General features: G+C 32.9%; 1 protein-coding gene across 1 annotated transcript; it reads right to left on the reverse strand.

Annotated features, from left to right (window-relative positions):
- Nucleotides 1-1406: 1406 nt before the first annotated feature.
- Nucleotides 1407-5986, reverse strand: LOC143597843 (chloroplast stem-loop binding protein of 41 kDa a, chloroplastic-like). The gene is made up of 6 exons (XM_077076224.1): nucleotides 5600-5986; nucleotides 4740-4861; nucleotides 4535-4637; nucleotides 3655-3793; nucleotides 2449-2726; nucleotides 1407-1753 (listed from the first exon to the last, which is right to left on the reverse strand). The coding sequence occupies exons 1-6, from the start codon at nucleotides 5957-5959 to the stop codon at nucleotides 1571-1573; spliced, it is 1185 nt and encodes a 394-aa protein (XP_076932339.1). The 5' UTR covers nucleotides 5960-5986; the 3' UTR covers nucleotides 1407-1570.
- Nucleotides 5987-14054: the final 8068 nt, after the last annotated feature.

Raw genomic sequence — 14054 nt, forward strand, 5'->3', positions numbered from 1 at the left:
TGGATATCCAATTCCGAAATTCTGAATATCTGAATTTGGATACTGTAATTTACTATTCAAAACTTTTAGTTACTTGTTATTCGGATGTTCTAAATTTTCGGAGATCTGAAACTCTTGATACACGATACTCTGAATATTCAAAATTGAATACCTCTAATATTTATACTAATAGTCTTTCAAACATAAAAAATTTGATGGCAATATAAATCTTATGAAAATTTGTATAGGAATAGCAGAGTTTACTTAAAAAAATTGAACATAAAAGTTTTTGGGAATTCTTATATTCCTTTTAAACTGAACAAAAGTTTTGTATTTTAAAGTTTATTTTAATGTTTGGCCATAGAGATTATTTATATTTAAGTTGGTAGATTTTTATTTGTAATAATCTGAGTAAAATTTTTGTTTTCTAAAATTTATCCACAAAGTTTTTTATTTTTTTAGTTTAGATTTTTTTAAAAGCTAAATAAAAATTTTTACACTAATACAAATCTATGAGAATTTATACATGAATAGTAGAGTATATTTTTTCTAAAAGAAATTGTACATAAAAGTTTTCATGAATTATTATATTCCTTTTAAATTGAACAAAAGTTTTGTATTTTAAAGTATGACCATAGAGATTATTTATATTTAAGTTGGTAGATTTTCATTTGTTATAAACCGAGTAAAATTACTTTTTTTAATAAGTTTGCCCACAAAGTTTTATTTCTGTCAGTGTAAACCCTTAGTCCACTCGTGTTTTCGTCCCATCTTACAACAAAGAGTTATGTTTTTGTGGTGGCACGACTCTCAAGTGGAAGTCGGCAATATGGTTTCCCGGGGGAACGCCAAAGCAAAACTCTGAAGCCAGTGTGGGCTCGATTAAGACAAAATAGTCTGGCCAGAGTGGGGCATCTGGGCTCTCCAAATTTGGAGAGTGCGGTAGCCTAAATACATGAAAGTCGACTATGAAGTGGCAGTCGGTGGTATGGTTTTCCAAGGAAACACCCAAGAGAAAACTTTGAAACCAGCGTGGACCCGGTTAAGATAACATAGTCTAACCAAAGTGGGGTATCAGGACTCTCCAAATTTTGAGAGTACGGTAGCCTAAATATAAAGTCGCAGCCCTAAAAAAAAATAAAATAAAATAAAAACTATGAGTATCTTCACAGTGATACAAAATAATTTATTACAGCCAAATTCTTCAAAGCGATTCAGTGGGAATTAGGTTATTATCGGCTCCGTCCATTGCGTACCAACACTCACCATAGCAACCGGAAAAGAAAACCCGAAAAACAAAAGATTTGTTTTTGTTTGCCGAAAAGGAAACTTTAAAAGCGTTTTATAGCCATCCATGAATTACCCGCATCCAAGCATGCTTAACTATGGTATAGTTTCCCTTTTGGCTACACTTTTTAGATTATACGTTTGACTCGATTGAGATAAAACATAATTGCAAGTAATCAATTCATACGTAAATGGGTCGGAATTGACACCTATACATTGGGTAATAAACAATTTGATTACAGTTTCCAGCCTTTTTCAAGAGCTTGGAACATAAACTCTTAACAGACTTTGTGACTTTGTTATATCAAACAGCAACAGGGGCTTTTAAGGATTCTAATATCTTGTCATCAATATCAAATTTTATGTCCTTCTTGTCTCTCCCTATCTTCACATACTCTTCGTATCTCTCTTTCAAATCCTCTGGAAGATTTGTGGTACTTGTCCATCCTAAAATGTCCTTTGCAGCTCTAGGCTCTGCATAGAAATGCTGCAAAAAGCCACAACAAAAACTGCTAACTACAATGTGTAAAAAAAACCATTTGACCTGTGTGACCTATTAGTTACATTTTTACTTAGGCCTGTACACAGACCAAACGTTTAGTGGCTCAAGAAAGTAAAGGATTTCCAATCAGCATGTTATCCTATAAAGAAAACAAAACATAAATACTTAAATTTAATTGGAAAAGGATAGGATAGAGAATATGTTGAGAAGTTTATCTGTATCAAACAGTCTGTGAGCCGTTCAACGAAAAGTTCATTTATGTTCGTTTATTTAATAAACAAACGAACATGAACAAAAAATTATGTTCATTTGCATTCGTTGTTGTACGTGTGTTCAAGCTAGTCTGTCTATGTTCATTAATAAATTCCATTAAAAATTTTGGCCCATTACAATGTAGTCTAATTACATAACCTTTTAGGCCCAACACATTGTTTTTCGCATTACTTTTAACTAGTTTTAGTTCACTTATATTTGTTCATCTATGTTTAGTTACGTTTGTTCGTTTGCATTCATGAACCGTTGACTTTCTTAAAGAACGAACACAAACAAGAAAAAACTCGTTCGTTTAACGGTTCGTGTTCGACCGTTTGTTCAGTTAAAGTTGAATGAACAAACACGAACATGCTACGTTCGTATTCATAAACAAACAGGTCAAGAAACCCACTTCATAATATTCATACCACACTGCGATATGGAAAAGCTTTCCTTGCATCAATGCCAACGGACTTTGGATCATAATGCACAATCTCAACGGGTAGGCCCGCAGCTTTAGCACATAATTTAGCAAACCCGTCTAGGGTCACGGCCCGGTCACCAACACAGTTGAGGATTCTCCCACTTGCAGCATTCGGGTTTTCAACCGCTTTCGTTAGCATAGATGATAGGTCTCGAACGTGTGAGATGTTAGTTAGTTGCAAACCCGAGCCCGGGATTGGAACTGGCCTTCCTCTCACAATACCTGTTTTAGAACCGGGTTAGCTCTTAAGCGCATAAATAAGTTTATGTAAAGAGTTATGACTTGTGAGTGTTGACAAGTTGGGTAACAAATCTAAACGAGTTAAGTTGAACGAGTCATTTTTATAGAATAGGTTAGGTTAACGGGTCGGGCCAACATGCTATCACTTTGTTTCTGGTTTTATGAAATCCATCCATCAGAAAATTATTGTCCATGGTACTGTTTTAATTTGCCCAAAAAAAATAATATCCGTTGATTTCCATAAAAGGGCAATGGGCAAATACCATAAAGATCAATATAGTTTCTATTATTTCTCACAAAAGTTCTTTAGACAATTTTTTGCACATTAAGTTTGACAAAACTTGTAAAAAGAAATAACATTAAAACTACATGTAACCGTTACATTCGGTTGTTTTGCACACGTGTTTGTTATTATTTTTTTTCTTACATGGCTTATATTTTTTTATCATAGATTTTTTTTACAATTTGTATATACTGGTTTCAAATTGTTTAAAAAAATCATAATTTTGTTCATACATGTAAATGTCCTTTAACATGCAAAAAATTGTATAAGAACTTTTGTGAAAAAAAAAAAAAAAAACTATGTTGGTTTTTTATGGTATCTTTTGTTTACTAATTATCTAATTTACGCATGATTATCTTTACACTAACTGTGTGTTTCATTCAGTGGAAAGTAACTTTGGCCTGGTGGGAGTAAATAATTAACATGTTCATAATGATTTCAACAATGGTACTTCAATAGTAATCTAAATCTTTAAATAAACTTTGGACGACTTTGATTTCTTTGAACTCATTTGACAGTTTCCCCTTTTAGATAAAATGTAACCAAAATCGACCCATTACTTGACCCATTTTAGACAAAATGTAACCAAAATCGACCCATTAAATAAGTAAATGTTTAAAGACTTACGATCAAAGAACCACTCCTCATTATCTTTGTTGTTTCCTGAACCAATCATGTATTGTGGGCGAAAACTCGTCCAATTTTCAAATACTTCAGAAATGTATTTTTCAACCCCAACATGGCCCGCATCGGCTTTGACAGTATCCTGAGATTATTATGAAAAGGTTACTCAAATAATAATAATAATAATAACAATAATAATAATAATAATAATATCACATGAATAAAGAAAATTAATTATGGCAGGTATTGTCAAATCTTGGGAGTAGGCAGCCTGTAAACAAACCAAACATTCATTGAACAGTTCACGTATTCAGTAAACGAATGAACACAAAAAAAAGAAAAGAAAAAAGAAAATTATTCGTTCCTTTAGTTAAACAAACAAACATGAACACATATCTCGTTCATTCATTCATTTCAGTGAACGTTCATTTACGTCTGTTCATTTAAATTAGTTTGTGTGTTCGTTTATGTTCATATACGTGCGTTTGTTAAGTTCGTTCATTCACATTCATATATATATTTATTTAAACTCTTTCGGCCCATAGAAACTTAGTATAGTTTTAGTAACCTTTTGGTCCAATACATTGTTCTTCGCTAATATATGCCCATTCGTTGACGTTAGTGGGCCCGTCGTTTATACTGTTAACGAGCGAACATAAACAAGCACAAACTTGTTCGTTCTCGTAACAAACGAACAAGAAAACCTCGTTCTTTAAATTGTTCGTGTTTGTTCGGTTCGCTCACAAGCCTACATGGGAATTCAGAAATGACAGCCTAGATTTGTAAGTAAATGACTAAATAAACTCATGAATTAATAATTTGCATTTTTATTATTAAAATGGAATAAATAAAATTAGTTAAAACTAGGGAAAATTAATCAAACCCCTTCAACATGAGGTGGCTGATCTGTTGTCTTATAAATTCCAGCACTGCTGATAAACAAAAATTGTCCCACACCTGTACTTTTTGCCCAATCTGCCACTGGCCTGCAATTAATCAGCATTTTATAATCAGTAACTTACATTTTTAACAACTTATTAAAAATATAGTGAGTAAATTATAATTTTATTAAAAAAAAACACACTAACTTGACAGTATCCAAATCTTTGCCATTGTTATCCAGAACAATATCAAATGATAGTCCTTTCAAAACTGTCCCAATGGCATCAACTTCACCCCATACGATCTTACCACCACCTTCCACAATTTCCTGCAAAAACAATCACCATTTATGCTACTTGAGGAACTAGCTAAGATAAGTTAATTATTAGATAAAAATTTAAAACCAAAGAAACCTGGAAAATCATTCTTTCTACATCAACTGTTTCTTGGAAAATCATTAAAAATATCACATTTTAATGCAAAAAATTATTAAAATTCACCATTTTTAAAAATTCCCAAAAGAAAGATCACATATTTTGTTAACAAACTGATATTTACAACACCCACAATTCTTTTAAAATTCCCCCAAAAAAATCACATTTTTGTAGAACCGATTAAAATTCAAAGTGCCTACCATTATTTTCAAAAATCTCAACAAAAAAAAATCACATTTTTATGCCAAAAGTTATAAAAAAAATCACATTTGGATTTTTAGCTCCGGAGCCGTGGACAGAAAGTCATGATTAGTAATTTATCAGCCCATGAGAACCAAAACTTTGTTTTTAGTAGGATTGGGTTTGCTATCCAAAAAGGGTTGCGGCGCCTTGTTACCCGTTTACCTGCCACTTCGTTTGGTTGTTTTTTGAAATATATATCCTTACAACTTTTTTTAGCACTTAAAAAACATTAAAAAAAATGCATTTTTGTAGAACTGATTGAAATTCACAGCAGCCACAAATTTTACATGTCCCAACAAAAAAAACACATTTTTATGCCAAAATTATAAAATCCAGAACACCCCACAAACAAAAAACCAATGAAAACATAAGATTAAATCAATATTTACTGAAAATCTTGTGAATGGAGGCTTCTTCATCTTATCTGAACCCTCATCACCAACAGTAAAAACTGTAACCTCATGACCAGACCCCAAAAGCTCTTTAGCAAAGTAGAACCCAATGACAGCATGACCGCCACTGTTGGTGTTGACTATCAGCACTTTCTTCTTTTCTGAAGCAACTGCTTTTACTGTGAATGCGGAATAAGATGCTGGTTTTCTTGAGGAGAGCGAGAGAGAGCGATGAGAGAGAGAGATGGATGAGGAAGAGGATAGTGAACAAGCGGAGGAGAGAGAGATGGATGGGGAGAGAGAAGGAGGAGGAGAGAGATTGGCGGAGAGAAGAGAGGATGAAACAAGAGTGGCCATTTCTTTGGTGACAAGTGAGAACCAGGGGATTTTGATCTTCTGATCTATATATATTTACAAGAACGAGAGAGAGCGCTTTAAAGATATCTATAAATAATAGAGTTTGAAAAATACGCTTATTGGTGTTTTTAAAAAATAATAAGTTAAAGTATATTTGATAAAAATCTTTTTTTTTTAGGTCTTTTAATATGATTAAAAAATAGTTTTTCAAAAGGCTTAAATCCTGGCTTTTTAAAATGGTTTTTTGATAAAGCCAATAAGCATTTTTCAAACTCAATCCCAAATATGCTCTAAATGTCGTTTATCGACACTTGTATCATGCTATAAAACTTGTTACACGTTATTTTATAATCGGGTGAGTTTTAACTTAGGGTACTCGGATCGTTCACGGGTAAAGATATGTGGGTATAGGAAGTCGGGCGGGTACACTGACGCCATCTATGCGATACCTATTGAAAGATGCATTTGCTGGTATTGCAATAAGTGGAAAATGTTAGAAAGGAAAGTCAAATAAGATAGAGCAAATCATTGGATCAATTTCATCATCATATCCCAGTCAGTTATTATTGGGATTACAGCTCATTTAACAGCAGATGGATTAGTAAAAATATCAATTATTTTCTTTTTTTGTAATAGAAAAATACCTACAATTATTGATGTCTTGTTCATTTGTAAATAGAACAGAATTATAAACAATTTCTCTTTAACAATATGGTATCCCCCTTAGATCAGATTGCTCATCATCTGCTTTGCACTTACCAGCCAACTAAATTGTTTCTAGTCTATAGCTAGATACCATGCCTAAATCAAACGGTAGCTCATCTGTAAGCCTTGACTATTTTTTCATCTAAATAGACAATCACCTCAAGAATGACCACAATTCCCAAACACACAACCCTAAACAGAATGTGTTCGATGTCTCGTCTAACCAAGGCGTAGCGGCCACCAGAAGTCCACAAATCAATGAAAACGAATGAGGAAGCAAAGAAGCTGGAAAGATAAATACCATTGAGGACAACCATAATACTGCCAACACCGGCGGCAACCACCAAAAGTCCATAATCAAATCAATTTTCCCCAATTCCAAACCCTAGAATTCTTCAGTCTCAAATAAACATTGGCGGCACAAAAGTTAGAGAAGAAACGAGCGGTCGCGACCACCATAAGACCACCAATTTGTTCTTAAGCACGAAGCATAAATACATTCGTTTTATTTTTGTCATCTCAATTTCGCTGTCCATAACCGATTTTCCATAAACATAATCGTTTAATGGAAATTGGGACCATATACATGTTGAGTTTGTTATTTTTACACGTATTGTTTTGGTTATTTTGTTTGGTTCTATTTCCTCTCAATGTTTTATTTGAATCATTTTATTATTCCTGAGCTCAATGTTTTATCAGTTGAGATCAATGTTTTACCTTGATCTTGAAGTTTCAATTATTTTGTTCTTGACCTCGAGGTTTTATCAATTTGAGACTAATGTTTTAAATTGATCTCGAAGTTTTCAATTATATATTTTGTTATTCTTAAACCCAATGTTGCCCTTATTCGCATTGTTATTTTATTTATTGGAAATTTTCATTTATTTAACGAGTCATTATTGATTTCAAGAATTTACTCTATTCAGATATTTTGATATTAAAGTTTCATTTATTGTCGAACCAATGCTTTATCAAGTTACACATTTATATTTTGTTGGCTTAATGTCACATTTATTTACTCTATTATTCTCGACTCCAATGTTTCGTTTAATTATGTTGATGTTCATGACTTTAACGTTTTCATTAATTCATTCATTCATTCATTATTATTATTATTATTATTATTATTATTATAGAATCTAGCTCATTTTATTAAAACTTCAATAACATCGTTTATTTCGTTTAAACTTCAAAGATTTCATTTATTTAGACCTAACGTTTTCGCTTATCCTTAACCTCAAGGACTTGTTTATATATTCTCGTTATTTTCAATCCTTATAATTTATTATTCTTGATTTAAAAACTTTCATATAAGAATTTATTTTATCTTAAAACCCACACAATGGGACGGATTATGTGGACCATCCGATGATAAAGGTAATTATGGGTTGACACGTAATTATCTAAGTCCTCGCATGGAATACATAATAAGTACATTGTTTGCAATAACTCGAACCCTGGAATGATCTGGAAAAACGGGACAAATGTAGTATGATAAGGGCATAGTGGATACGCGAAAACCTGACCCATTTCTAAAAGTTATGAATCCTATACCATTCATTACTTTTTCAATCCCGAAAACCCAACCCATTTTGAATTTTCGGTTGTGTTTTTAAATATATATATATATATATATATATATATATGTATAAAATAGTATTCTCAAGTTCTGTTAAACCGACCGTTTTGACTTTTCAACGCATTCTTGTACATCGTTTATCATTGATATAATATTCCCGATGATTTAAGTTTATCGATCGTTCATTTGCAATTCGTGTTGAACTCCGAGGATTTACGGTTATCGTTTGTTCATTTTCTATACGTTATGTTCAATTATCGAAACTCCGGGATTTAAAGTTTCTATTTTAAACGATCTTCAAACTATGTGTGTATAATACGAAAATAACCAGGCTATATAATTTCTATTACCTTCATAACACCTTTCAAAGTATAAGGATTAAAATGTAAATATTATATCAAAACCGTTTTTTAAATAACTTGTAAGTTGAGGGGTGATTTCTGTAAAATCTTCAAAATAGTAATATTTTTAATCCTAACCCTCCAGCCCCACCCCTGGCCGTTTTTCTGGCCAGCCGCCGGCAATCCTCAGCCAATTCCGGCGAGCACTCAAACAACAGTCAAACGAGCGTTTTAGATCAATTAATGGTCCGTAGCATCTTTAGCTGTGACATTTGAGCCAAAACAAGGTACACCTCAGTATGTATTTACCGATTAAGCAAATAAACGCCTTTTGCATAACAAACGAACGATTAACCGAACGGGTCGGGTTATGACCCAGATATCTCGGGGGGGCATCTATAAGTGATATACGATCTATACAAGCTAAAATATTAGAAATATGGTGTTAGTTTGATAGCAAACAAGTTAAACGAAAACATGTTCGTTTAACTACCCACTATAGATTTAAATGCGGAAGATAGTTACAAACCAAGCATTGTATCATCCGTTAAGCCGAAAAAGACTTACCAAACACTTATTTGAAATGTTTTAAGCGATCCGTGAAAATATTTTTGATTTTTACAAACATATAGTATGTTTTTATAATTTTACACAAAACTAGCCGAAAAACACTTGTTTTCGCGTTGTTTAACGCACCCGATAAGTTTTTCGCGCCAAAAACCGAACCCGAACTAAATTTGGACCGGGCTTTTCGTATTTGGGCTGGAGAAACCAGATCATTGGGCCAAAACAGCCCATCATGGGCCCAAAGGGACTTCCGATCGGCAGCCCACCCCCACCCCCCATTCTTTTTATAAAACTTGTTTAGGAAGCTTGTTTATCCAATTTGGTTTATAAAAACTGAGGTCCAAGCAGCTGCAAGCTGAAATTCCAGAAAACCTCCAAACCCTAAGGTAAAGAGCTTAAATAAGTAGCTTTTATGCTTGTTTAAACTTGTTTAATACCATAAAAACATGTCTTGGTTACTAAAAATCATTCCTAACCGTGTAAAAATCCTAAAAGTGGTCCATAAACATGTTTTGATCATACACATGGTAAGGAACCTGTTTTGATAGTTTTTTTGGCCATAAATACGGATTAAAGGGTTGAAACGGCGTTTTTACGGTTCAAAAGTTCATTTTTGTGCACTAGCCGAAACCCTAACTTAAGGGCTGTTATGTTGATGAAAAATTGCTTGGTTTGTGATATAGGACTTGCACCTAGCTTGATTAGAAGCACAAGAACCTGAAAACTTGATTAAAAGGTCGGAAACGAGCCAAACCCGCTAAGGTAATGCCGAAACACTCGCTTACGGGCTATTTAGGTTAAGGTTGTGATATGCATATTGTTAGGACTTGAAATTTTTCAGGGACATTAGGGACCATGTCAATGAGTCTCTTTTCAAATTTGGTAATTTTTCGACCATCCGATAATATTTGGCGAATTTATTACCGAATTAGGATGTTTATTTGGGAAAAATAGCTAAAATACTTCAAAAATTATGAACTTTTTCTGAGAACTCAGATTTGATGTATTTTGATCACATATGAATTTTGGAATCATTTGGAGAAGTTTAAAGGTGTTTTGTTTATTTGCGTTCGTGTGAATTTCTATAGCCGAATTTGGGCCGAAAAGAATATTGCACGAGCTTTTTACATTCTGGAATTGATACAGGTTGTTTTGGACCATGATTTGAGTATTCAGGAATTTTTGTGGAATTTTTGGAAATTTTTTGGGGTAAACGGACGATTTTCAGGCGAAATATAGCTGATAAAATGAATTTTTATAAATTAATAAATCAGTAAATAAATTACAGAAATATTTTTATAAAAATCTACATATTTTAATTGATAAGTGGTTAAATTTTCATAATCTAATGATTAACGGCTAATTAATTATGCTAATCTGAATATTAAACAAATTCAGTTTTTATAACAACCGGCAAGTTCGCGACTAGTGAACCTGCGGGAAAATCAAAACACCAAGAGCGATCAAAAATCATATGTTTGGACTAATTAAGGGAAAATGAACTTTTCTATGAGAAACCTGGACAATCCGGGTGGATTGTGCGCGTTTCTTCTTAAATCAAACTGAATAAACGGAAACGGGTCCCGTGGCTAATCCGGGACCCCAGTATGTGATCTTTCTTTATAACTTAATCATTTTGTTAACCAATACATTTACCCAAGCTTATTTTCCCATAACTGTTTTCTGAACGCGTAAACGAGCAACTTGGCCCAGCTGGGAAAACGGGAGTCTGAGCCAAGTTCGGTTTTAAGTATTAAACATTGAACAACATCACAACCTAAGCCTATTGCCACTTTCTGGGCGTTCCAGCTACACCCAGATTAGTTATACAGCCCAGTTTAGTATTGAGATTATAATAATATTAAAATATTAATATTATTATAATATTGATTATAGGAACTACTAATCGCGGACCGAACAAACCACAGTACTGAATATCTACTAAACCGTGAGTTTTATGACCCCACTTTTAAACTGTTTTACAAACTTTTGGGGTGAAAAGCATGTTTGCTTATATCTATATACTTATCCGAAACATGTGATGATGTGAATTATCTAAGTGCTAACACACGAAAGTCCCCACGATCACAGTGATTAACTTCGAGCCGGTGGCTTGTGAATAGTACTATTGGTTTGACAAACCCAGGCGGGGCCAGCACGGTTGCTGAGACATTATCCCGTTTGCACATGTCCATATTTTATTTTTACGAACCAGCTATGTAGTGTTAGGCATAGCTACCGGGGCATGTTGTGGGCGGAAAGGGGCCACAGTGGTTGATTGAGCGTGGGAAATGGAGGCACGCAGCACGAACAGTCCAGGCTTCACTGTAGCTTAGCATAATTACATCACATACATCATTTACGTACATACATACTTATTTCATGATTACAAGTGTTAACTTGTGAATACTCATTACTGTTTTCTTGAAACTCGTGAAACTCACCAACTCTAGTAGTTGACCCGTTTTAAACTGCTTTTCAGGTGTACATAAATCGGAGTAATTTGGTGATCTGTTACTTGCCTGAAGTGTGTGGTCGATGCTATGTGAATAGAAGCAAGGGTGTTAGTAGTAAGAACATTTAGTTAACGAATTAGTTTTGTTTGTACCACCTAGACTGTAAAACAATGATAGAACAAAGAAATGTAATATATTGTAAATTAGTTTGTAATGTTTCTTTATAAATAATATGTTGATACCAGAGGTGTCTGTTACATTCCCGTTTTACGCTTCCGCATTGTGCTAGTCGGGGTGTGATATTAGCCCTAACGGAAAACTTATAATCATAAGTTATCAACACGTTATACCATGAATCACAGCCAATCTAATCCCAATATCAGCCGAAACTGCCGGCCATGGTAAAAATTTCAATTATGATTATTTAACACAATATGTTTCGATTGAAGTTATAAAAAGAACCCAAATCTCTATCTAAACTTGCCTGCAATATTTTTTTTAATCATAACACTCTCTTTATCACCAAATCCGATAGTCAAAGTTCGTCTCAGGCGAAGTCTCGTTCACCATCAAACAGAAACTTTTTCAGGTAATTTTTGTATGGTTTTCATTAGTTTTTAATCGTTAATCAAAAGCCCTAACTTAATTTTAACGAACATGGAGCGAATTAAGCAGATTGAATTCTAGGGTTTATAATAAGGAAGATCAACTTGAAGGTTTAAATATATATTTTTTGTTTTTTCATGTTTACCAAATAACAATATAGTTCAACTTGTTTTAACCTTCACTATGGTCCAAAGGACCCGGGTTCGAACCCGTGTCTGGACGTTTTTTTTGTGTTTTATTTTTATTATTTTCCTTTTAATAATAAACCAAACTTTAATAGTTAAAAATTTTATTAAATTAAAAATATTTTTTTTAAGTTAAATAAAATTTATTATAAATAAATTTTTAACATCTTTTTTCGTCTAAAAATCAAACTTTTCAAATACTTTAAGTTTGTTGGAAACCATTAATGTTATAATATTTTAATATTTCCTTTTCATAACTTTATGATTCATTTTCATTGACATTTTAATACGCTAAAATAATATTAATCGGGAAAAAATTTTCAATAAAATCCGTAAATCATAAATGAAAAAATTCTTATGTTAATAATAAATTATTAGTTAAAATAATATTTATATAATTTAAAAAGTTAAAATCAGTTAAACCTTAAAAATAATATTATATTATAAAATGCCATAAAATACATCAAAATAATACAAAATCCCTTTAACTAAATTATTTCTTTTATTTATCAATCCCGTTAGTTAGTCTTTAAATTTTCGTATTTACTTTGTTTATAGTTTGGGAGGATCGTTCGTTTTGGGTTTTTTAACGCTCTTTCGGTCTATATTTCAAGTTTACCTTCGATTTCGAGATGAGTTTCTCACACCCCCTTTTTAACGATTTTAAAAGTTTAGGGGTAGCATGTATATCCTATTTAAACGTTTACTTAGTTATTCTTAATTCAAACTACAATTCGTATTATGGACTTGTGTGTTTATTTGCTTACTTGCGTTGATTTCAATTTCAAGTGGTGGTTCGATAAGTATGATCATACGCCCCCGTTTGCACTCAGGACCATGTTGTTATGATTGGAAAAGGACCTCATTATCCGAGTACGTTGGTTGTCCCTAACTGGAAAGGACCTTGCGCATTACCAACTGTAAAAGGACATTGCTTACGTTGTTAACATGTTCATAGAACTGTATGATTTCTTTACGTATTTATATCAAACTGTGTGACTCTCATCAACTACTTATTAGTTGACCTTTTATTTTATATACATGCTACAAGCACGATTATTAGACGTTGAAGCGATGTAAACACTAGACTTAGGTTATTTAAACTAATGGACAAACTGTTTAATTGTATTTATTTTTCTTGCATTTCTTTGTTTTCAAACTTGTGTATTTAATGTTAAAATTAATTAATGATAATATTTTCACTTAATAGTGTCACATATGTTTTGAACAATCTGTACGTCACACTCGGGCGTTCCGCTTAAGCCTGGGTGTTACATCAGGTATGGGGTTTGAGTTATTAAACTCAAGCCCTTCCAATTTTAATCATTCAAGTTTATACAAAAACCATTTAAACCCCTCTATTTTAAATCCTAAGATTTTTAATTGTGACACAAATCAAACTTGTTAAAAAACACCCCCAAACTTATGATAGACAAAGTCAATTAAAAGGGAAGGGGGGTGGACAATTAGTTGGGAAAGCAAACGTTATAAGAAATTGTGATGAAAAGGATAAGTCATGGATTCTCGATTGTGGTGCCACCGACACCATCACATTTGAACTCTCAGATATTGTTTCAAAAACCAAACCCATAAAACTCATATCGAAACTGCTAACGGAGAACTTGTTAATGTTAATGAAGAAGGGACAATTGAAAT

This window comes from Bidens hawaiensis, unplaced genomic scaffold (genome assembly GCF_021521415.1).
Source record: "Bidens hawaiensis isolate Kalapana, Puna unplaced genomic scaffold, B.hawaiensis_p1.1 tig00049129_1, whole genome shotgun sequence".
Classification (NCBI taxonomy): domain Eukaryota; kingdom Viridiplantae; phylum Streptophyta; class Magnoliopsida; order Asterales; family Asteraceae; genus Bidens; species Bidens hawaiensis.